The sequence below is a fragment of the Lepisosteus platostomus genome, chromosome 8 (genome assembly GCF_059453375.1).
Source record: "Lepisosteus platostomus isolate fLepPlt1 chromosome 8, fLepPlt1.hap1, whole genome shotgun sequence".
Taxonomy (NCBI): Eukaryota; Metazoa; Chordata; class Actinopteri; order Semionotiformes; family Lepisosteidae; genus Lepisosteus; species Lepisosteus platostomus.
Genome location: NC_142618.1, coordinates 7,151,648 through 7,176,567, shown reverse-complemented (window position 1 = coordinate 7,176,567; position 24,920 = coordinate 7,151,648). Strand labels below are relative to the sequence as shown.

At 43.1% G+C, this 24,920-nt stretch overlaps 2 protein-coding genes and 1 non-coding gene across 4 annotated transcripts; 1 reads left to right on the top strand and 2 right to left on the bottom strand.

Annotated features, from left to right (window-relative positions):
* On the bottom strand, positions 1-7,480 carry rpl7 (ribosomal protein L7). Its single transcript, XM_088642221.1, has 7 exons — positions 7,338-7,480; positions 6,580-6,682; positions 5,819-5,985; positions 5,413-5,550; positions 3,980-4,089; positions 3,380-3,597; positions 1-65 (listed from the first exon to the last, which is right to left on the bottom strand). The coding sequence occupies exons 1-6, from the start codon at positions 7,349-7,351 to the stop codon at positions 3,389-3,391; spliced, it is 741 nt and encodes a 246-aa protein (XP_088498347.1). The 5' UTR covers positions 7,352-7,480; the 3' UTR covers positions 1-65; positions 3,380-3,388.
* On the bottom strand, positions 5,629-5,719 carry LOC148655578 (small nucleolar SNORD12/SNORD106). The gene has a single exon (XR_015941108.1). It is a non-coding gene; the product is annotated as a small nucleolar SNORD12/SNORD106 (small nucleolar RNA).
* A 373-nt stretch (positions 7,481-7,853) lies between the features above and the next one.
* LOC148655576 (retinol dehydrogenase 10-A) lies at positions 7,854-24,629 on the top strand. 2 transcript variants are annotated; one of them, XM_088642218.1, is made up of 6 exons: positions 7,854-8,991; positions 10,472-10,707; positions 20,622-20,720; positions 21,838-21,983; positions 22,530-22,661; positions 22,877-24,629. In XM_088642218.1, exons 1-6 carry the CDS (start codon positions 8,709-8,711, stop codon positions 22,998-23,000), a joined length of 1,020 nt encoding a protein of 339 aa, XP_088498344.1. In that variant the 5' UTR covers positions 7,854-8,708; the 3' UTR covers positions 23,001-24,629. The 2 variants fall into 2 exon arrangements, with proteins under 2 accessions (XP_088498344.1, XP_088498345.1); XM_088642219.1 differs by lacking the exon at positions 7,854-8,991 and adding an exon at positions 9,780-9,900.
* The last annotated feature ends 291 nt before the right edge of the window (positions 24,630-24,920 follow it).

The following is a 24,920-nucleotide window of genomic DNA, read 5'->3' as shown; positions in this document are numbered from 1 at the left end:
TTACGATTTTTTTAAATTTTATTATACAGAATGATGGTTTGGGTAGAGAACAATCTGTGGAACACCTGAAAAAGAAGAAAAAAAACATTTGTTATTGTTAATGTAACAAATAGTAAACAACACTGCTGTCATAATGTTAGCACCTCATAGGCTAGCAAATTCTGGCCTGTTCTGCACGTGGAAGGGTAAACCCCTGTAGAAAATCAGGCTGGGTGTAGCACTGGACCATACTTTCTAAAACCTCTGTCCCAGTTTAACACGTACTACTGCTTTAGGAGCAGTTATCCTTCAGATAACATGACATGAAAATATACTACTCTGGCATTAATGCCAGAGTAGTATATACTACTAGTATATCCAAGTGCTAGTCACACAGCACTTGGAAAGTGTAGCTGTGTTCTGGCTAAATTCCACTTTGGCCTTTTACCACCTGGCAAATCCTCTTTTCCACTTTATGGTATGTTAAGGGCTGCCATGCTTCACACAAGTGCTTTGGAATTCCTTGGAATAAGAAGTACTACAGACACTCAAATTTTAATTATATGGGGGGAAAAAATGACCTTTTATCTACAAAATATACAATTATTAAACCCATTCAGGATGAAATACATCACACTGTCCTTGCCAGAGGAATTAGTACCTGGAATATCAGGATCATTTACATTATTCCAATTCACCTTATTTCTTGATCAATATTAGCATATGGTTTTTATCAGCAAAAAATTAGTCTAAAGACCATTAAAAAAGTATAATCCTGATGGGCCCCTGGTGAGTAAAAAAAACACCGACTAAATCCATCAACCTCATTACTCAACACAATCAAGATAAAGAACCTTTGTCATTTTTAAAAATATTTTCAAGACAACATTTAATTCTCTTTAAATGCATGTCAATCATTATTAAAAATACAAAAACAATGTTGTGAGGAACAACAGTTTCAGTTTTATATCCTGAACCCACAGAATTTGAGTCACATACTGTTATATAGAAAACAATACTTTGTCCAGAAAAACAAAGGACAAATACCAACAATCAAGTCAATCTTGGGAGGTCATTCCTCCACCCACACGTCACTTAGCCTTCACACAGACACCCCCGTCTACTCTTGACTCACACCAGTGCTTGGGAGAACACAAGCATGTTGAGAATTAAAAAAAAAAAAACATGCCAGAGCTGAAACTCCAGTTACAGATGCCAGAAAGACCAGCACAAATTAAGCACTGCTAACAGATTACATGTTTAAATTTCATGAAGAGGCAACCTCCATTTTCTGTCCTTAACCGACCTCCACAGTATGACAGAAACTAAGTACCGTTTAAATTTTGTAAAACAAAACAAGGATATGCGGACATTTCATACTGAAATCCCGGCAAAACAAATCATGTACATTGTTTCATAGCAGCCTTGCATGAAGGCTACAAGCACGACTACAAATACCACACAATACACAATCCAGTTCCTATTGATGCTCCCTCCCTCTAAACTAGTGTAAATCGTTGATAATCCTACAGAAATGGACTCCAAGGACAAAAACATAACACTTTCTTTAGAAATTCTATTTGAATGTGCTTATTTCTTAACTTTATAATTTGAGCATTCCATTTTAATACTATTGGCCACATTACTGCTTCAAGCTGTGCAGTCAGAAACTATACCGCACTTACAGTATAATGCCTCCAGTTTAACTAAATACATAAGTTACAAACAAATTACATATGAGAGAACACCCTTCAGTGCATCAAGCCTATTGGGCAGCTAACTGATCCGAGAATCTCATCCAACTGTTTCTTGGAAGAAGCCAAGGTCTCAGCCTCAATAACATGGGTGAGAAGTCTTTTCCTTACGGACGCAATCCTCTGTGTAAAGACATGCCAACCTTTCTTCCACATAAGCATGGTCACATCACCAGTGACCTGTTTCACTATTAATATTCTGCACTTTAAATGTCATCTCCCAGGCGTCTGCCCAGTCTTCAATTCTAACTAAAGCTCTTTAGATTTCATTTACTGTCTCTACAGTGGTCGACAACTCCCCCGTTTTGGTACCGATTAGTTTAACGACAACCTCCAATAGTTTACTAACTATACCAGAACCTAGATAGCCGACAAATTAGGAAGAGCAGTATTTAGTCTCAGTACAGAACCCCATGGTACTCCACTAGTTAAACTGCCCCAACTGAAAGGCATTCACCCCCTATTTGTTGTTTTCTATGAACCAATATGTATTCTTTTATTAAGCGATCAGAGGTCTTCCAGAAATCTAACTACACTGTACCTATATTGTGTCAATTACTGTTGCTCATTAAAACACCTTTAACAAGTCAACCAAGACTACCAGGTGGGGCTGCACATTGGTGGTGGTGGAGGGGAGTCCCCATTGCCTGTAAAGTGCTTTGAGTGGAGTGTCCAGAAAAGCGCTATATAAATGTAAGCAATTATTATTATTACCCATACCCTAGTATCTAATTTCCATATAGGTGAACCTATAGCTAACGTAGTTTTCATAACCTTATACGTAATAGGGATTAGACTTAATATATCAATTACTTGGTTCTAATGGATAGGCACTACATAGGCATTCTTGCAGTCAGTGGATACTATATGTGTCTTGAGACTATTGGAAGAGTTGGCTTCCGAAAAAAATTGTTCACCAAGTCAATGGTTCACGATTTCAGTCCCAGTGACCCACACACCTGTTGGTTTTGGTTCCAGGTGAGCCCTCAGTTACACAATCAAACCCTTCACCGACATAAGATTAATGTGAACCATTTGTTCCCATCTCTTCAACATATTGGAGGTTTAACCGACGCATCATTAAGGGAAATAACACTCCTTAACTTGTGACTAGAAACAAAATGCAATTAGGACATCGAAGTAACATCTTGGATCCATTAAGGCTTCAATGATCTAATTAAGGTGAGATGGAATGAAAACCAGCAGGTGTGTGGTTCACAAGGACCGTGGTTGGGAACCACTGCCTTAAGTAAAACTGGAGCCCATCAGGCCCTGGGGATTTATTCAATCTCACGTGCGTCTGGACCCTAGATTCGTCTGCCTCTTTTACATTTAATGCAGAATGGGGTCCTGCCGCCTGAGGAATGTTGCTGATGTAGTATCAGACCAGGAAAGCAACGACCACACAGGGTCCCAGCTGCTGCCCGGCACTTCCAGTTCCACAAGTAAAGCAATGCAAACTGACAAACAGGGCACGCAGATCGTGACACCCGCAGCCCAAGCAAAAATGTTTTAATGTCAGAAACCGACGATGCATTGCAAGGACCGGGAGGATTCTGTGCACAAGAGTAACCTACGTAGTTCGACGTCTTTAAATCACAAGTGCAAGTTGAAGATGTTTTCCAGCGATCAGCCACGCGCCTCACCGTGCATGTTCAGTTCATCCTGCGAATGAGCCTGTTGATCTGGTCCTCTCGGTTGCCAGCATCGCCGCCCTCCACGAAGTGCGTGGTCTTCTTGTTCATTCCCCCACGGGGAGAAGACAGCTTGAAGGGCCACAGGAAGTTGTTTGCAGCCTTGAAGTTCTTCCCAACCGTGTAGATCTCATGGATTAGGTCTTCAACGCAGATGATACCATACTGGCCTAAAAGATGTCAGAAGAAATGTAAAGGCTTCGTTCGACGGAGAGCTGCCTCCAGTGCCAATGCACGATTTACAAATTGTACGAGGTGAATAAAAACCTTACAGCACAGTGCTACATCCAGAATTAAGGGTGATTCTCATTATTATAGAGTATTTGCATATTTTGTAAACTGTATGTAGCTAAGAGGCCAAACCTCTCAACTCACAAAACTCAGACCCTTTGTTTCACAGAATAATTTTAGTTAATCCAAATGTCAGTTTTACTGCAGGCCTGTCGTTTTTTCATTTCTCTATAAAATATTCACTAAATCAACCCTTGCAGTAAAACACTCAAACCAACTGACCACTACTGGAGTGCAAGATGGTCTGAGCGATATACCCACCCAGGCTCTTCTCAATAAGGGCGTTGTCAGTAAGGGCAATGCGCTGCTTCCTGATCTTCCCATAGCCACGCTTGTAGACCAGCTCAGTCACAGACTTCAGATTGGGATACCTGAAATGACGAGACTGCATCAGACCGCAAAACACCTCTATAAAGTTACCAAGGGGTTAAACTGTGTACATAAAACCAAAATGATCTTAACAGAAGAGATTTCTATTTTCCCCAAATATTAAAAACCTGTATCCAAGGTCTTGAGTCTTCCCCGAGTTTAAGCATCTGGCTGGGAGGCCTGTACCATGTACTTAAAACTGTAAATAAGTGACTCCTAGTCCCTGTTGCTAAATTAATTTTCTTACTATTTTCAAATTGTGAGACTGTTGGTTGTTTTGCTTCTTGATGTGAAATAGATCTCTGTGTTAACTATCTATATTCCTTTGGGTCACATATACTCAAATCCAATATCTTCTGTTCTATAATGAAGAGATTAAGCTCCCAGTAATGACTATAACTCAATTTGAGCTGGGTGACTAATCTAGCACATGACATCTAAAGGTGCCATTGCTTACAGCTTGCTTGTTAAATATCACTGTATCCTCCTTCATGCCACACATACTTCAGTTTGTTCTGCTAGGTCACTGTTAAAGACCATACAACAATGACTGAAATTTTATGAAAATATAAATTTAAATATCTGCCTCGTACGAACTTTTTGGCTGCTAGTGTCAGTTTCAGTCTGAAAAGGTATTTATGGCTGACGCCTGCTTTCAATTTAAATTTCTACAATATACTGCATTTTTTCCTCCAATACACATCTACTCCCAATGATACATAACTGTTTCCTGCTATTAGTTAACAGACAAAGCCAGCCCACATTCAGGTCTCACTGCCACAAGCTGAACAAAGCAAATAGACAATTTCATCCTTGTCTCTTTCACCTGACACGCATGGCCAATCACTGCTGAATGTTAGCTGTTCTTGAAGATGTAAATGCCTTCAGAACTGCCGCTTTACAAGCTACATCACAGTAGTAGGACCCTTCACTAACATTTATGAATATACCCCTTAATGTTATATATACACGTAACATTTAGGAATATACCCCCACTGAAAAACAGCAAATGGCTCTGCAGTGCCAAAGACCATTAAGATTCCCCCATTTTTATTTTTTCTTCAAACCAGATAAGTCAATTGAGGAAATTTTCATTTACAGCAATGGTTTGGAGAAGACCCATCTCTACAGCAATTCAAGCAAAGCAGCTTGCTTGCATTCAAGGGTATGACAGCAGTGTTCCAACCAAGATTTGAACCCTCATCCACAACGTAGCACTGTTGCCACACAAAAGATAAGACTCCCAACAAAAGCCAAGAACATCATTTTCCCCACAAGCCAGTCTCCAATCGGAACCAAACCACCTACGTCTCTGCAGGCCTTACCCCCATGCGATGTAGGGCTCTGCAATCCTCAGCATGTTGATGGAGGCCTTGTTCAGCTTCACAAACACGCCGTTGAAAATCTGACGAAGTCGGAGAAGCTGAAGCACCTTTCGCACCTTGGGGCTGACGCCGTTGATGCTACAAGTTGGCAGATGTTAAAAAAAAAACACTTAACAAACCTCCGCTTTGGGACTTAAACAAAACATCTGTTCTGCAAGCGTGGTTTCAGAAGATTGGCTTAAAGTCAGAACTGCTTCACCATGGTCGATAAGATGGGGAAAAAAGTCATAACATCATTAACCACAGCTTTACAAACATTATACTTTTCCTCCAATGTTGATTTTCAATGCCCACATTCTCAAGAGTCCTTTGCCATGTTTAAACTCCATTTCGCCCACTGCCTTACCCTCTGATCCTGATGACGAAGGCTAGTTTGGGCTCAGCAGGGACGTAGAAGTTTCCAACCTTGCGGGCCATCCTAGCCATTCGAATCTCATTCCTGTACATCTTCCTGTACTCCCTGTGGTAGAACTCAGCCCTGCTGTAGATGAGCCTGCGGGACTGCCGCCGAAGCTTTGAAAGACAAGAGAAGGGGCGAGTGAGGCAGACATTCTCCACTGGAAAGTGATGGCAGGCATGCTGCAGCGCGCATAAAAAGGAGGATCTTGAAACATCCAGACGCCTTCACCCCGAGACGGAGGTTCCCAATCCTGGTCCTGGTGACCCACACACCTGTCAATTTTTGCTACAGCCGATCCCCCAGTTCACACAAACCTGTCAACCCTTCTTAAACATGCCAGAGCGTCAACCACGTTACTTGTCAAGAGAAACAAAATACTGAACTTGTGACGAGAGCCCAAATGCTAATATTCCACTGAAGCCACTTCTTAGATCCATTAGGGCTTCAACTACCCAAGAAGGAACGAAACCCTTCAGGACCTGGATTGGGAAGCCCCAGTCTGAAAGACTGTGAGACTAACAGAAACTAACATGCAATTCAACCCGTTACAAAACCCTGGGCACAAACGAAACTATTTAAACACTGTAACATCAGACGGTTTCATGTTTATGTGGGTACACATTGCGATACTTATTTGGAGCAAATACACTACAAGCTCAATTCCTGAGGAAAGTGAAAGACAAACACGTTTTCAGAACGGCACTTACGGTCTTCTCAGCCTGCAGCTTCTTCAGGCGGTGAGCCTTCATAGCAGCGAAAGCCTTTCGCCTTTTCAGGAGGCTTTCAGGGACCGATGGTACCTTCTTCCCTCTAAAAATAAGAAAATCAAGTTACAGTGTGCACTAACCCCCGTACTCCAGCACAGAGAACAACCCTCTCGCACGCTTCAGAAACAACAGTCGAAATTTCCACGACTCTTCTCCGATTTTAGCCATCACCCTTGTGGACGGAGTCAAAATCCACATACACGCGAGAACTTCAAGAGACTGCATTTAACGCAGCGTTTCAAACACGATTCAAGCGGAATTGCTGCGTTAGAGCCGTGTTACAGAGGGAACCTGCTAGGGGAACACAGGTCAACTTAAGAAATCGCTCCTCATAAACCGGGCCTACCTCGCATCCTGGTAACATTATGAGACACGTAAGCACATAAAGATGATTTTCTGAAAAACACAATGTTCCTTGAAAACTCCCTGGTGGACAGATGCAATTAAACTAAAAAAACTTCCCAAGTTACATTTGTGCTTTGTCCGTACACGCATCCAAACGTTAATAATACACATGGTTATTTGAAGCAACCGTTCTTTAAGTGGACATTCTGTTATACAAAACCCCCCATCTTTAATACCATGCTCAAGTAAAACGTAGGGGTTTTATTTGTAAATTTCAAAGGGATATATAATTGGATGAGTACTGGTTTAGTGGATGTGAGCAGATTACAACCGGAGAATAAATTCCCACTTACTCTTCACCCGCCATTGTCGCCACCGTAAAAGAGGGAGGTACGCATGCGCAGTGCGGACTTAAAGCCGGGGTCCGGAAGACCACAGAGGAAGTGGTAGCTGGCTGCGTGAGTGCCTCAGTAATTTATTTTTCTTACAATTTAAAAACGATTGTAGGGCATTTAAAATGTCCCCCTTTTTAAAAAAGGACTAAAATGAGCAAACTGTGCCCTAAGTGTGTGTTTTATAACTGTCGATAATGCATTTAGTGGCGTTGCGCATGCGCGGTCTGGACATGAGGCTCTAGGATTCCCATATCGTAGCGACTTTTTAACTGCCTGAATACTTTTTTTTTTTAAGGGCCGCTAATTCAACAAAATCAACTAGTGATTTCTCGGCATGACGTTATTTTCCTGCGTGTGAGAATCCATTTCTCGCAGCAGAGATTGTAGGGATTCTCTCTGGCCTCTTCTTTTTGAACTGGCACGTCACGCCCCCCCCCCCCCCCCCCCGCGAAGGGGTCCGGCGGCAGTGCCAGGCAGGTTTAAAAGGCGAGAGAGCGGCCCGAAAATGTTCAGAGGGCTGAGAGTCAGTGGAAAGAGGAGGCTGCAGGGGGCAATAAGCGAAGGGCGGGGGTACTTGCACAGCGGTTCATCCATACACTGGAGCTGGGTTGTGCGCTTCTGCGGGCAGGGAGCTGTAGGGGATTGTAGTGGCACGGTATATAGCACAGGCGGGAAGGTAGCAAGTCTCTGGGGGAGGTCTCGTTAAGTTTCACTACTACTTTGCTTTTTGTTTGCTGCGAATTGTTTCTTTGGCAGTGTTTTGTCCATTTTTTCCCCCCCTTTTGCTTCGGCTCGGTTAATGAGAAGCTCACTGTTAGAAGGTCGGTTTTCATTCTCTCCCACTCCTAAGTAAAGCAGCTCAGCTTGTAGTTTCCCTGTCGCAAGAAGAGGAACGTTTTAGTTCATCTTGGTTAACTGAACCGTGCACTCGCTTATCCAGACACGGCTTTTAGGTTATTTTTCAACACGGGGCTCACAGACCGTGTCCTCGTCTGTGGTTTTTTTTTTCTTTCCGCGATCACTTTCTTAACCACTAACTTGAGATCGGAGTCCTGAAGGAAAAGTTTAGCGCTGGATCCCGAGTTCAGTCACAACGTTGTTTAGCTCTTTTTTTGTTTAGCTCAAAGGCAGCTCTAGCAGTCGTAGCGCTGGTGCATATCCAGGCGGCTTGCCCTGTCAAAATCTGTTTTGTAACCGGAATCTAACTCGCCTTTGCTAAGGCTGGTCTCCCTCCTCCTCCTCCTCCTCTCCTCTCTCGCTCCTCAGTTTTATTTTACTCTGCGACGCCCGGCTCCCCCCAGGTACTTGCTTGCTCCCACGCCGGCCAGCATGAACATCGTGGCGGAGTTTTTCTTGGTCACCTTCAAGGTGCTGTGGGCTTTCGTGCTGGCGGGGCTGAAGTGGCTGGTGCGGCCGCAGGAGAAGAGCGTGGCCCGGCAGGTGTGCGTGATCACCGGGGCGGGCAGCGGCCTCGGCCGGCTCTTCGCCAAGGAGTTCGCCCGGCGGGGGGCGGTGCTGGTGCTCTGGGACATCAACAGCCAGGGCAACGAGGAGACGGCGGAGATGGTCCGGCAGATCTACCGGGAGCTGGACGCCGACGTGCCCAGAGACGGTAACTAGTAACCCGCCGCCGTCGTCCTGCGAATCTGCTGCACAAACGGGTTTTGTCCCCTCAACGGGCTAGTAGTTGTTTTTGTTTTTTTTAGGACCGATTAACACTCGGGTGCCAAATAGTACGCAAGGGAGGGTGAGGGTAATAAAGAGAAGCCTCTGGCTTTTTTTTTTAACACAATTATGGCCAGGTGAAGTAGCAGGTACTTTTTCTTGTCGTTTGCATGCGATGAAGTTTCGAGAGCTGCGACTCCCGCTGGTAAGCGGTGAGGTTGTTGTAGTATTGGTAGCGGCACCTGGTACCGTTAGCCGCACTTTGAAAGCGACGCGCTTTGCTGCCAGTGGCGTCAGTGCTACCAGGGTTAATATTAAGCGTGTTGTCGATGTCCCGAATGCTTAATTCGATTTTTACCCCTTTTGCCTACATTACAATGGGTACTAATCGAGAGGTGTCCCTTCCCAGGATGTCTCCAGACTCGCGCTACCTTGGGCTTCTTGTGCTGTTCGTCAGGACGCGAACCTCAAACCCCTTGATTCGCTCGGAATCTCATTCTCGAGTTAAAAATGAGATTATTATTTTTTTTTTTAAAACTAGGAAGCGTCTCTACGTTGCCGTTTTCTAACCTGGAGAATGTGGAGTCCGGGTTTGGGTTGCACTGTAACGCGATCGAAGACGGAGCCGCGGAGCCTGAAGTTTTTCATAGTCTTAACGTGACATAATGCACCCTTTACATAAGGGTTTTTACAGAGCTGGGTGCTGTCCAGCTGGCGCCGAGGGGGACGGACTGGCTATGCCTAAAATCCATGTGGAAATTGCAGCCTCTTGCGACGACATGGGAGTTGAGCTCCCCGTTACGTAACTCGGCTCTGAGCAGCACACTTTCTCAGTTTCTCTCCGTTACCGGTGGCAGTAAGTTATCTTGGTGCCAGTAAATGTGTGGTGTTGTACAGACCGCTCGGTGGCCGTTTTCCAAACGCACGGGGTTGGTTTTTGAAATCTGTTTTATCCTTACCCCGGATAAAAATATATATATATACACGCATAGCAGAATGAATTGCCGAGTGGATCTCTCATTGGAGCAGATCCGAGGTCGTTTTAAGGTCGTCACTATAGCGTTGTACAGGGCAAAGTGCTCATTTAATTGATTTCCAGAAAACGCGAGTTTCCCCAAATCCTAACGCATCTGATTTTTCATTGGGGGAGGGCATGAAGGAAATCTGGAGGGCAGCGTATAAAAACGAAGATGGGTTTTGAGTTTAAAGGGACGCTTCTGTCGTGGGGGGGGGGGGAGGCTTATGAAACCCGAGGTTGACCAAAACGGATTCTGAACACAAGTGAATGGAGGCATTGCTGCAGTTAACGAGCACGGTCACTCGAGAGCGTAAACCGGACACTCGGTATCTTTGCGAGGCGTGAAAGGCGGTCCCGCGTGGTTCCCGGCCGATTAAACCCGGTGGGTGATGTTGCCTCCCCGCTGCAGGGCCCACGGGCGGCGTGGAGGAGGTCCCCGCGTTCCAGCCGAAGGTGTACACCTACGTGTGCGACGTGGGCAAGCGCGAGAGCGTGTACCTGACGGCGGAGAAGGTGCGCCGGGAGGTGGGCGACATCGACGTGCTGATCAACAACGCCGGCGTGGTGTCGGGCCACCACCTGCTGGAGTGCCCCGACGAGCTCATCGAGAGGACCATGATGGTCAACTGCCACGCGCATTTCTGGGTGAGTCTCCCCGGCTCCTAACCAGCGGGGTACAGACCCGTTAAAGACTGCTTAGTTTGACCCTACTGACGCCGTGTTGCTGTAGTCGCGATTCTGCTACACAAGTGGTGTGTGTGTGAAGGTAGTTGAAGCCTTGACAATATGCCACACCGTTGGTGGGGAAGGTACTGTTTCTGGGCTTATCAAATCCTGTCCCCCCCCCTGACTTTCAGGTCAGTCTGTAATTCAGCCTGTCCTGCATAATCTCCAATTGCCCTTTAAGTGCTTCTTGTGTTCTTAAGAATAAGATGACTAAAAAGTAGAGTAGGTAATTCATCCCTTCCAGTCTTCTATATCCATTTGGATGGATGACCATGTTTCAACTAATTTAGGCCTGTGGATATGCTATATGTGCTTATTTTTTTATGATGTGCAGGTGCACTTTCTTGCAGGCTTATTTTGATAAGTCTTGTCTTGAAGTGTGACACTTGTTGAGCATGCCTGAGGCAATTCTCATTCACTTGAGGAGTAATCAGCAAGTTATGTGCTTGCAAGATAAAGCTTAATTAATGGCACATACTCCCCTGGGACAGGCCATTGTGCTGAGCCTTTCTTGTAGTTCTATGCTCCAATTAAACACTTGCAGTGTTTGACCATTTGAGAAGCAGTAGTGTTTTACAAGACCACTGTTTTATTTGTAGTAGATAATGTGGCACAGTTTTTTAGCGGTACAAACTATAAGATGAACCTGCTTGAATCCTTCTGAACCCCAGAATTTTTTTTTCCTTTCCATTTTGCATATGGTGACTTGTACAGATTAGTCAACCATTTGCTAGACTTCTGGGTGACAGTGAAGGGCTATTCATAGTTCAATTTTAAAAACCATAAAAAGATCATTGAATTCTGTATTGTTGGTGCTTGCCTCCTCCTGTTCTTGTAAGAATTAGAATTATTTGTGACTTGCACTTCTGTGTAAGTACTATACATTGGAGATATGATTAATGGAGTTATGGTTTACTGTTCTAATGGTACAAATTGTTTTTGTTCCTCAGTGATCCCTAAAATTCATGTTGGTGTCCAGACTGGACATGTTCACTTTCCAGACTTATGAGTGTCTAATGGTTTAACTACACCAAGGCAGAGTTCTCGCTGTACTCTGGATGAGGAATTGTCCACACAGGTGTAGTGGCTTGCTGACCCTGATTACTCACTCATTAATGTCATCCCCTGCCATGCCTATTAACAGCCCTTTCTTAAATCTATACCTTCTACCCCATTAGTGATTATTCTAACTTTCTGTATGGATATTTCCCCAGTGTGTGGGTGGGGGAGGGGAATGCATTCATACCAAGACAAACCCATTCTCTAATAGTTGAGCTGAGATGGTCTGTGGTTGTTAATCATTTTGCCCACTATTTAAACAAAACAGTTGCATCTTTGATTAAGTTGTGTAAATATCCGATCCGTTTCTTATTCTGTGTAACAAAACTATTGCCATACTAGAGTTCAAAGCAGTCAAGGAAATAAGTAGTTATGGCTGGACTGCTTTGTGTGATAAGCCATGAGTTTTGTTGGAGACCAAGCAGGACTCCATGTTTTTGAAGGATAATCCGGCCAGCCCTTCACAAGTGTATTGTTCTCCAATCCGTGTTCTGGTGAGGACCTGGGTTGAACTGGGTCACGAGTTTCTGAGGTCATTGCGAGAACAGTTTCATCATGGTAGAGCTGTAGATTTGGTCAATAGCTTTATTCACAGAGACCAAAATCCGAGTACCCTTCAGCCCACTGCCCCCCAGCAGGTTCCTTGCTTAAATTCATGAATAACCTGCACGGGTTCCTGGTTTTTAGAAACTAGTGATGTGTGAGATTAACTGGGTTGGGACTTCCCAGGATTGGGTTTGGAGATCCATATATCTGACATCTGTTCAATACAGCCCTGCAGGGAGTAAAGCCAGTTGGCTTTACACAGTCATAAAGTATTTTTCTTTGGCTTTGTAACTGATCTAGGGTGAATTGTACATGCTTTATGACTATTGCACTTGTCATTGACTTATTCTTCCTTCTAATTTTGCGACCACTGCATTCTGACCTTTGTAACTCGTCAAATGAATACATCACTAGCAGGTTTTTGGAAAGGCTTGGTAATCCATTCTTTAGCAGGGTGTGGGAGATAAAATTGGAGAACCTGTTTGAGTAATATCTGACAAAGTGAAGGTCGATCCTCAAGTTTAATGTAATGCTACTTTTAATTTTGCAGTTTGCTGCTTAGGTTTTGATATTGTACCATATAGAACTTAATCTTTTCTAATGCACAGGAAATTTGGTCTCTTATTGTCTGCTGAAGTGATCAGTTACTGAAATTTGAAGTTGGAATTAGGTTGCAGTTAAAAGCACAAAACAGGTTTTGGGTTTACAAATACCTAGCTGCTTTTCCAAACCTTCTCTTGTATTTGGATTCTGGTATGCTGTGATGCACTGGGGATTTCAGAGCTTCATCCTCTTGTACAAAAAGCAGGCTTCTTAAACCCGTCACCGATGAGCAGAAAGATCTTTTGTGGCTCCCTGGTCTTGTTGACGAGCCTAAATACCCTTTCCAGCATGCCACAATCCAGCTGACCCTTACTGAGTGGGTATCGGGAAGTCTTTAGGAAGAGGTTTGTAATGTCTTTTGTCATCTATAGTTGGCAGTTCTTGAATTGCTTATTATTTTAAGACTATCGCAGGAGCTGGTTTGCATACGAAGAAAGCTTTGCCACTTTAAAGATTATCGAATTAGAGATGCGGGGAAGTCTGGCGATTTCCTGCAATTGTGCCTGTAGCTGTAGCTCACAGGACATCATTGCGACCCATCTTCTGCGGCTGAACCTGACCTGGCAGTCGGTTTGCCGAATTATTTTAAGCCGGTTCTTGCATATCAAAAGGGAGGAAAGATTTTTCCAGATGAGCCGCCGGTTTTGGAATATACGCTGGGAACATGGTACAGACGTAGTAGCCAGCAGGAAGTGAAGCGATTATCTTGATGTGGTCTCTTGCCAGGCTCCTTTTTCTCAGGAGAGGGAACATGCACGCTCGTGCCCTAGAAGGGCCAGCGGCGCTGCTCGGGTTGAAGCGGCGATCTCCGTGCAGCTGTGTGTCCGCAGCAGGCCTGGGATGTCTGCAGGAGATTCTTGGTCTGAGTAAATCGAATGGCTTGCTGAGGGACGTTCTTCCTTCAGGGGAAGAGAAGGAGGAGGAGGGGGTGGTGGTGGCTATACTAGTCATTATGGTTCCAGCATCTTACTGCTGGAGTTGATCTGCACATCGTGCTCAAGAATGAGACCTCCCACCATACCCATCCTTAAAGACTTGACTGTGTGAAGACCCCCATTACAGGAAAGATCATAACTTCTAAAAACTCCCCAAACCACCCTCTAATCTACTTTCTCCACCACCACCCACAAATTACTCCTTTTAGAAACGGTGAAGTTTACTGTCAGTTTCTACTAGTTGAGATATTGCTAATGTTTATTGGCTAAAAGTTTATTTCCTTATAGAAGTATATTGTTACTTTTTAAAAATGTAACCTGAAATTGGTTGATTTTGATGGCATGGTTGTATAGGTGGTGGAAGGGAGTCCCCATTACCTGTAAAGCGCTTTGAGTGGAGTGTCCAGAAAAGTGCTATATAAGTGCAAGCTATTATTCTAATAGTTTAAGCTATTTTGGCAGCCTGATCTCATGCATAGTTATTTTCCCATGTGTGGTGTTAAAACTGTTCACATTTAACAGCAAAATCATAAGTTTAAAAAGATGCCCATCTTTTTTCCTGAAATGTGGCAAATGGCTAATTTCATTCCATTCCTGGGGGGTGGTGATGAGTCTCTTCCGATTCTTATTCTGACCATCTTAAGTTATTTGGCTTAAATAACATTGTAAGAGACATTACTGTGCCTCATTCAGCATATTGGGTTAGTGGTTTAATTGATGGTTCGGTTTGGAAAGAAATCAAGATGACCCCCCAGCCTGTCTTCTAGGTGAAGAATATGTACCAGTCCTTATTGACCTCTTGGTGTCTTGAAACTGTTGAATATGGTTATGAAGGACACTAGCATTGGATTCATCTTGTGGGGATGCTGTGGAAAGATAGCTGGAATCTTCTATTCTTGAGAGCAGAGCAGATCATGTATAAATTATCTTAAGCTGTAATAGCCCTCAATTAAGAAGCTGATCCATCATGTGGAAATGAGGCAAATGAATTCCTTTTGGCCATTGGAAGGATCGTGTACTGTGGCAATTGCTGAAATAATCTGTAACCTATAAACCATGACCACCAATGCAATCCTGCAAATGTTTTGTGTTCCAATAGCAAGGAAGTGTACAAGAAGACAGTTGGATTCTTGTGGTTCCTCTCACAGATGTTAAAGAGCTTTTGCCTGCCTTGTGATGACCAGAAAAGGCCATCTTGAGCCAGCCTAATCCCTTAAAATTTGCATTTTTTCCCCCCCTCCCGTCAACCTTGTCCATCATGCCGGAAAAAATCTGCATTACCCCAATCATAATGGTATTTAAATTTCACTTCAGTACCTCTATAACCAAACACTGTACATTTAAATTGGCATGACTAAAGTTGTTAGCTGCCAACACAATTGCTCAATTGGAATGAAATAATGCCAAATGTTTCCTTTTGACTTTATAACTAGTTCAATCCCTGGCACAGAACTCGCATTTATTAGAAGCCATTTACGATTTTATCACTGTGTGCTTAAAACACCCTTTCACCCCCCACTTAGCAGTGTTGCCTGTAACGGTAATGGGGCTTACTGACAGTTGTGGGAAAGCTGTGGTAGGCTTGAGTAAATCCATATTTAGCTATTTGAGTTCTGAAATGGCTTTTCTTCAGGAACACTTTTTTTTTTTAAGAATCAAGTTAAATGGCCTACTTCATGGGCTCTTTAGTGAGGCTATTGAACCTGCTGCTGGTCAGTCTGCCCCCAGTGTGGCTGCTGTAGTTGGAACTGGTGTTGAGGCAGTCCAGCACAGCACCGAGTTAATGATTAATCGAAACTAGTGAAGTTGTGAGTTTTTTTTTTTTGTTTAACTTCTTAGTCATCCATGAACTTGAAAATTCCCCCTTTCTCCAGGAATGCCTTGCTTTCGAGGGCGTTGATGGAGACGTTTTCTTTCTCCTTCGCTTCAGGAAGTTTTAGGCCCATGTGCTCGGTGTCCACCTCAGATTTAAGCCAAAATATTTTTCCCAATTGAAGTTGCCGGACCCCAGGGCACCTCCCCGCACAGTACTGGGGAACAGGAGCCATGCAGGAAGCAGACAGGCCTGCCCCCTGTCCGCCCTCCAAAGGGAGCCTCGGAGGCAGCAATGTCTTGTTACCAGCGCTGGTGTACGGGGAGCTGGGGCTTGACCCACTTACTTGACAATCGGTTTCTTGTCTTGGGATCGGCTTGACGAGATGCCAAGCGACAGGAGCCAAGTTCTTCAAGCAGCACTCCTGCCCAGCCAGGGTGGGGGGTGGGGTGGGGGGGGGCGGCCATGCAGAAGGTGTCTCATTTGTGGGTTTTAAAGGGTCTTTTGGACTGAGAGGATGGAACCACAACTGTATTCCCGTTACTGGCTTTGATGCTGCTCGCATTTAGCAAGTCATGTGCTTCTTGGTTCATTCGTGCATGCATGCTCATTTAACAGCTCCTCGTCTGGTTTTGTGCCGTGATTGCATTCTGCTCTTCTAAAGATTTCTTTAAATATGCACATTCAAGTCGTTCTCCATGTGCAACAATTTAACTTTTTTTTTTCTCTCTTTAGTATCTTGGGCAGGCCACAGGTACATTTCCTGTAGAAGTGTTAATTACCTGTCAAGGCAGTGTTGATGACAGCATTTTTGGATGCTGTGGACTATAAGTTATAGATCCTAGTTAACTGCCCTTAGTCTATCTGCATTATGTGAGGTTTTGCATAGAAGAAAACCTTCTCCAGAGCTGGTAGGAGTTTACTAATGAGCAGGCTTTTTTATGGATTAACTTGAGTATTGATTCTGTCCCTTAAAATCTCTTCTGTGACCTTTGCCTCATTAGTGCGGCAGGAGCAATTTAAAATAAACATTTTAAGGTTCATGATGGGAATAACAATGCTGTTCCTGACCTGGGTCTACAGTGCCTGTTCTTCAGATGTCAAAATGAAAATGGGCTTATGTATGGGAGTATTTCTGTCACTAGTGTTCTTAGGTGGTATTCATGATGAATGTGAAAATCCATATTTTTTTAAGTTCTTAAATCCAACCCCAGAAGTAAGGGGTGGATCATGCTTTGACATCTTCTCATTTGCTATTAATATCAAGGTGTGGGAAAGGAGTTGTACCAAGAAACATTCTTTTCTGAGAGGAATACTAATGGAAGAACAAGTAAAGGTTTATTCCATGCTAAAAAGAGAAAGGCAATGCAACGCAACATTTTGCCTGTGGAATACGTTTCACCATGGAATAAACCTTTACTTGTTCCTCATCAGCCTACCCATGCTGACGCAGCAACCTACTTGAACTGCTAATGGCAGGAGACCTAAAGTTCTTTTTTTTTTTTTAAATAAGCTATAAAAAAGAACTTGTATAGGTTTGTGGCATCAAATGGAAACCTAATTCCTGTGCTGTCTAGAACAGCCATTGCCTGAAAGGCAAGGATTGATTTTAAATGGTCTCTTTATGATTCTTCTCTTGTCTGAACAAAGGAAGACAAATGAATTGGAATAGGAATAATCCACTCGGCAGACCTCGAGCAGTAATTTTTGCTTTTCCTTCTATTCACCCAATATACATGTAGGATTTCAGACTCGAGGTTTGGTAGCGATGTCTTGGTCTCCTGTGCGTTTAGGAAGGACACTCCTCAGTCTTGATGCACTTGCACCATAATTGCCAAAGGTCTGGGTTGGTAATGGGAGAGGAACCCTTTGGTTTTACCAGTAAGTGAGCTTTGTATAGGAGTGTGAAAACCTAGTCCAGAAAAACTACAGCTTAACCTTTCAGGGCCTGAAACCCTAATCGGGGGAGAGACTTGTTAGTGTTAAAACTGAAGATCCACAATATAACTTTAAACTGTAATGAGCACATTTACATATGGCCTCCAGAGTGGTTCAACAGCTGTAATACACTTTCAAATGCATTGGCAAGACAAACAGTGTTTACGGAGAGGCAACTAATTAGTATAACCATCTGGTGTCCCTTAACTGCAGTATTTTTGCATGTTCCTGTTGAGGGTGTACTTGCGCTAATTTGGGGTGACACTGCAGCTGTGAGGTTCTTTGTGCTGAAAAGCTCCAGTGGAGTTGTCTCAATTATGAAGCACAACAGGCCTGGAACCACACCGCGTGGTAAAGGAAGCTCTCCGCTGTTGGAAGTTAATTTAGCGTAAACGCAAAGCGTTGAGAACCAATTATAAAAGCTCTGAAGTAAGAAAAACTCTTGTTTGGTTTCACACGTTTCGTGTCTGGGAGGTCATGTGAGGCACTGGCTTCTGTAAGCGTTCTGCTTTTCGCTGTTAATGACTTTTTTCCGAAAACCCTTCTGGCACTGATTTAGAAATGTGGGTTTGTGGAAAATAAAGGAGGGGAGGTGTATGGTCCCTTTCATCCCAGGGCTCTTGGCATACAAGAAACGACCTAAATTATCAGCCCCTGAAGTGCAGTACCCACGTGGGGGACGTGTGCCTGCACATTGTTTTGGGGGTGATATTTCTTCACCTGGTAAATTTTAGGAGAACCTAATCCAGGCTAGGTTGTGCAGGTCTCGAGTTAAATTTAGCCCTTGCTGGGTTAAGGCCTTCACCGTTCAAAGAGCATCATGGGATTTTGTCTTTTGGCATTTGTACCACCTGAGCCCCCTACATAATACAGTAATCGAAACGTGGAGCATCTCTAACCTGCCTCCAAAGTGTTTTATAGGTAACTCTTAATGAAGTGAGTGTCCTATGGTTTAGCTGTCAACTGTGAAAGACCTTTAAATGTCCTTTGGGTGCCCGAGTCCACAAATGATCAGGCTGGCTGGTTTGGCTTACAGCTTTGGTGAAATGGGAACTCTGGGAACAGGGCCCGACATCCCTGCAAGAAACCAAGGTCTCATCAGTCATTAAAGATCCTTCCTCTTGTCGGGGAGACGGCGATGCTGGCCATGACTAGCTTGTTTCGAGTGTCTGGAGCTGCGACGCGGGGAAGGGCTCTTGATTCGTGGACTGCAGTGGGTAGCTTGAGTCCTTAGGTGCTGCAGGGATCCTCTTGTTTAATCGGCAGCAGAGCTGAATGCAAATTGGCTAAATAACCGGTTATTAGGCCATGATCCATTTTGTGTTAGGGGCTTGGATGGAACCAGGAAAGTCTCAAATATTGGGCCTTGAAACCTGCAGTGTTGCATGGTCTCCCAGAACCACATTCAGCCTTATTCTGAGCCTTGAGTCCAGTGCTGCCCTTTTGGCACTACTTTGTCATGTGTGTTTTTTTTTTAAGTGTACAGACCTTCTAACCAGTGTTCTGACGTGGTTGCCTAATGTTAACTTCCACCACATGGGGGGTGATTTGCCTTTAAATGGACCTCATCACAGCATTTTGAGTATTCAGAAATTCATCCAGGAAAACTGTCCCAGTGTGTAGTTCTGAATACAGATGTTACACTTTCACTTGCCAGGATTCTCTTCTGCTTTTAAAAAAAAAAGGTAGAAATAATTGGATTGTTTGTGGATTTGAGGATTTACGTTCAGGTAAACATTACATTTAAATGTATTCTCCCTCTGCAAAATTCTTGTTTAGAAATCCTAACGGCCCTGACTTGAAGCTCACTGCACAAAGACCTTTGTAGAAAAGGTACTGAACTTGGTGTAAGTCTCAATCGTATTATCACCTTCTCAACATGGAGTATTAGTTTTTCGCTTTAAGACATAGTTATATTACTAAATCATGCTATTAATCAAGTTTTGTGGCAGAGCACAAAGTTTGCGGGTGTAGTTGTGCATTTCATATTTAAAATATTCCAGCGATTTGCAGCCTAAGCGGTTTTCTTCTATTTTAAACAACTCCCAGTCTTGGTGATCTGATTTCCTCCTCTCCCATGGTCGGCGGCTCTAGCCAAGTGTTGCTGTTCGGAATGAATTGGCCGCTCCCCCCCAATCTCCGTGGACGTAATCCGTCCATATCTTTCCCCTCGGGGAAATGTACTGGATGGGATTTCTTTACTCCTGCCGCTTTAAATTATGCCGAAAGGGTTTTTTCCTTGGCAAGACAGAGACAGAAGGCTGGGCAGAGAGCTAGCCATGATTGCATCTCTAGTTCTTAAGCACGGTTGGCAGGAGACTTTCTCTTTGAAGCCCGGAGCCAGGGGCTTGTGGCTTCCACAGATCGGCCCCTTTGTGGAGTGACTTGACAGGTTTGAGTTGTGAGCGAAGGGAGAGCTGCTCTTTTTTTCTTTCCAGCCCTGGGCCTGGATACGGGGCAGCTTAGTCAGCGCATGACTCTTGCCGATCTGCTTCTGTTTGAAGTGGGAAAAGGAGCTTCATCTTTAGAAAAGCCCCCCCCCCCCCCTTTGCTGATTAACACCATTGTATGTGCTTCCATGTTAACATTTTGTGGACCTTTTCCATATCCTTCCCAACTGCTAAAAAAAACCCTGGTACTTCAGGGTTTAAAATGAAGCACGTTGCAGAGTTCTGGAAGGGCTTTCCACATTTAAGTTGCAAATCCCATTCAGCTTTTTAAAGCATTGGGTTTATGGGGGAAAATGCCATTCATTTTCCAATAAAAAGGTTTCTAAAGCTTATATCTAGCCACAGTGTAATCTGTTCCTAATGTAGTAGGATCGCAGTAAGGAGATGAGCTTTGATTGGTTTTGTCAGTGGTTGCCAGAAACCTTTGATCCGAATTGTTTTCCATTTAGTTGCAACAGTTCAGTAATTTTCTTTCTTTTCCTGCTTCAGACCACCAAGGCATTTCTTCCCAAGATGCTGGAGCTGAACCATGGACACATTGTGACAGTGGCCAGTTCCCTGGGATTATTCAGCACAGCTGGTGTGGAGGTTAGTACACCTACATCTCCTTGTAGCGACGGAGAGGGTATCTTTGCATCTTGAATCCTGAATACGTTTTCAATAAAGGAATTTTTTTTTTAACAGTGTTCTGTAGAAATAAAGGTAATCAAGGTGAAAGCTAAAGTAAAACCTGTGGAGGTATATTGGAGAACAGACCTGGGTTAGGCTGTTTGTGTGAGTGTCTGGTGTAAAACCCCACTTCTATACTAATTTTCTCAGAGACCCACTGAGGCATTTAAGTAGGTAAACAACAGTTCTTCATCCTTTCATTAAGAGTGTTTTCAGTAATCGAATAAATTACTGCTTGTAAGCCTTTTTGGTTTTGTTGGGAAAACTTAAGTCACGCATCTCTTTTATTTTAAATGGTCTCCATATGTATTTGGGCCATGAATAAGTTAAGATTTCCTCATTCCTCTCCCATCTATGCAAGACCTTTCAGCTCTTGAAACCATTTTGTTATGCAACGTCTTGTGCTTGGATTCATTATGTAATTAAAGTTAAGTGCAAGCTCCTGATTTTTTTTTAATTAATAATTATAGTGTAGGAGCAGTCCAGTTTCACTCGGTGCTTTCACCTGTGGCTCGGTGCCTGCTAGTGTCATTTTCTTTAAGCTTTAGCAGTGTTTACAGATCTTGTTTTCATAGCTGTGTGTTTCTTAAGTGGCATTCAACCATGACACTTAATTCAAAGAAAACTTTGGCATGTTCATCCCCTCCCCATTATATTGATATTTTCCAGAGATTAATTGTAAGTGGTTTCAGGTCTTTGCCGTAATTTAGAGCTGAACTGGAACTTTTAGAATGTGGGTACAATCGGATCTCTTTGTCCATTAATGTTTATGCATCTGTGTTTGCCAAAGCCTCTTTGAACATTATTTCCATGCTGAACCACATCAAACGGTTCCTGCTAAGACAAACCTTCAGCATACAAAAGAATAAAGCTGATGAAACTGAAGAACTCCCTGCTAGTCCTTTTAGGATGTAACCTTTTTTTTTTTTGCACACAACAGAGGAAAAATTGTCCCTAGGCTCACTAATGGTTGTCGTTAATGCTGCATTTAAAAGGCTGCCTTTTTCTCATTAGCTCTTCCTGTTTGTGCGTCTAGGATTATTGTGCAAGTAAGTTTGGCGCAGTGGGCTTCCACGAATCGCTCAGCCATGAGCTGAAGGCTGCAGAGAAAGATGGCATTAAGATGACGCTCGTCTGCCCTTATCTGGTGGACACAGGCATGTTCCGTGGCTGCAGGATCAGGTGAGAACACTTTTGTGGTTCTAAAGGCTTAATCCTGCATGTGCCTTGTCAGCAATGAGCAATGTGGAGCTTTAATAAGATAATGAAGTTCATGATTTCCTGCACTGCTGATGTCCCCTTACATTTTATAGTACACTAGCCCTTGATAAAAATGGGTTTATACCGGGCTTTATACAATAAAGCTACTTTAAACCTGGGAATTAAAATCTAGGTAATTAAGATTTCCTTAGCAATGACTGAACTTGAGGGGGGTTGGGTGGGAGATGCTGCTTTGGTCAATCTTCATTCTGCCAAACAGATGAAAGTTACCGTTTTCTCTGAAACAAATATCAAACTACCTTAACTCAGCAGCTGGGAACTTTTTCCTTGTTTTTTTTTTAATTGGTTGTATAGCCTGGGCATGGCTTTTGGTGATCTAAATGTTTCATCCCTCTTTCATGGGAGGGGGGGAGAATCTAGAACATTTTATTCAGTTATGGTATATATGTTTCAAATAGTCAATGTACTTTTTTTTTACTCCAATGTCCTTTCCTTCCCCACAAACAGAAAAGAGATTGAGCCTTTCCTTCCTCCTCTGAAGCCGGAGTACTGCGTGAAGCAGGCCATGAGGGCTATTCTCACTGACCAGCCTATGGTCTGCACCCCTCGGCTCATGTACATGGTCAACTTCATGAAAAGGTGAGTGTCCTTCCTGCCCTGCTTGCTTTAGAAGCATGAGTAATTGTGGTTTTATTTGCACCGTACGTTGCAGTGTGCTTTGTCGATCCCGCCGTTAGGTTTTTCTCTTGTTTAAGTAGTCAAGCACGAGTGACTTAACTTGTGCTAATTCTTGGAACGCATGGACGGCAGGAGTTCCGTTAAAGACTAAACCGACGGCTTGTGTTCTCTTGCAGCATTTTGCCCTTCGAGGCAGTGGTGTGCATGTACCGCTTTCTGGGGGCAGACAAGTGCATGTACCCGTTCATCGCTCAGAGAAAGGAGGCCATGAACAACAACGAGGCAAAGAATGGAATCTAGACGGTGCAGTTCCTGGACTGACCAGAGGGTGCGCACCACCCTGCTGGGGGAGAGAGACCACTGAAGGAGCATCCGAAGAGACTGAATCATGACTGGTGCACTTGCATTGAACAGATGCAAAGGTTTACCATATATATATTGTTCTTCTGGAACAAAGAAAGCTGTGTACTACACTAAGTTTCCCCCTCCCCTCCCCCCCATGGTTTGTTTAAATAAACCTGCTGTCTATATACTGTAAACTTATTAGCTGTTGACAGAATAGTTTTTTAAAAAATTATACAAAAGGTATTCCATAATTAACTATTTACTTAATGTAGTGACCAGCATTATTTTAGTGTCTTTGTTGCAATATACAGTATGTTACTGTATGAAATGGTAATTGTCACTTTTGTATCTTGTAGACATGCACTGTAATTACTGATTTTTATCCCCCTGCTACCTGGACCTGTTCCTCATGTTGGGGTTCCCTTCTCTTAAGTATTCAAATACTTTCGAACCACTCTGTAGCCCTGAGACAGGGCTGAACTATCTTGTCCTAGCCAGATGTGATGGGCTTCTTCACAAGCTATGAAGAACAGCTGTATGGTGTTGTGTTCCTGTCCAGTTTTCTGCCTCTCTTCAGTGAGAGTACAATGCATTCTCTTGAACCCCTGCCACAACAAAATACTAACTTTAGTATTTAAAAATGCTGTGTAATGCAAAACATCCAAGTGATGCCCATTTTAAGTTTTTTTTTTTCCCGTCCCTGGTTTGTCAATACAAGACCATAATGGGTGACTGTCTGTTGCTCATTAGCTGGCAGTTACAGCTGTTTTTCTAGCCTCCATTTATGAAAGACCACTAAAATTGTTTACTCCCTAAAAAACTTTTTGATGGGTAGTAATTGTCGCATACCCCTAAGGTTAGTCATGCAATTTAAGGGACCAGAGCCAAATAATGTTCTACAATTGCAGAACAGTTTTCTCATTTTCTATCAAAGCATTTAAATGTACCAAACAGCAGTTTTTCTTTTTCCTTCCGGTCTGGTGTTCTTGAACACTTCCATTATGCAGTGGAGTTATTTTCGATCTGGATTGTTGTATTCTAGGAATGGAAATTTTATATAAATGTACAGTGGCAGATGTCCTCTTTATTTCCCCAACAAAATTTCCATGTACACTACTGACTTCCTGAAAATTTGTTGAAAGAAATACTGCTTTTGCAGTGCGAGTCTATCCAAGCTTGTGTATGAAGAAATTTTATTTTTGTTCATGGAGCTTGTCTATAAATATAGCTAAGCTCACGTTTTAAGAAATGTGAATTGATTATCTTCCTTTACACCACTGTTAGCATCCAAAAATCCATGTTTGAACTGGAACTATAAACAATCTCCAGTTTGGATAACTCATAAATATGACATGCTTTTGGGAAACAATTTGAACTAAACACCAATAAGGAATTATTTCCATCACTTACAGATATGAGCCTAAATCTCTACCTCTCTTAATTTTATGCCATTTTTGAACATTAAGATAAGCCTTTTTTAAATTCTTTGTAGGACAGCTCTTGAGCGGAGCAATTTTTTATGTTTCTTTATTGATGTTTAGTGTCTTTACCTAACTTAAATTAATAAAAATGATCAAAATGGAATGCGTCATCCTGTTTCTTTTGTACATGAGGTTTGATAGAGCTGTGACTTTTGGGGACCTGAAATTGGGAGCTGAGTTTACAGAAGTTCAAGCCAAATACATCATGCAAATGCAACTTAACTGCTCAAAGGTGAGAGTCTAAAACTAACAAGGTAGTCAAGTGGAGGTGGGGTTTGGTGATGTCCATACCAAGAGGAGTTTTCAAGTTTATTAAAGTTTTTATTTTTGAGGGCTGTGGGTGGATTAAGAGTTTTCTGTGTAATCAATGGTGAAAATGCCTCTTACACTGCGT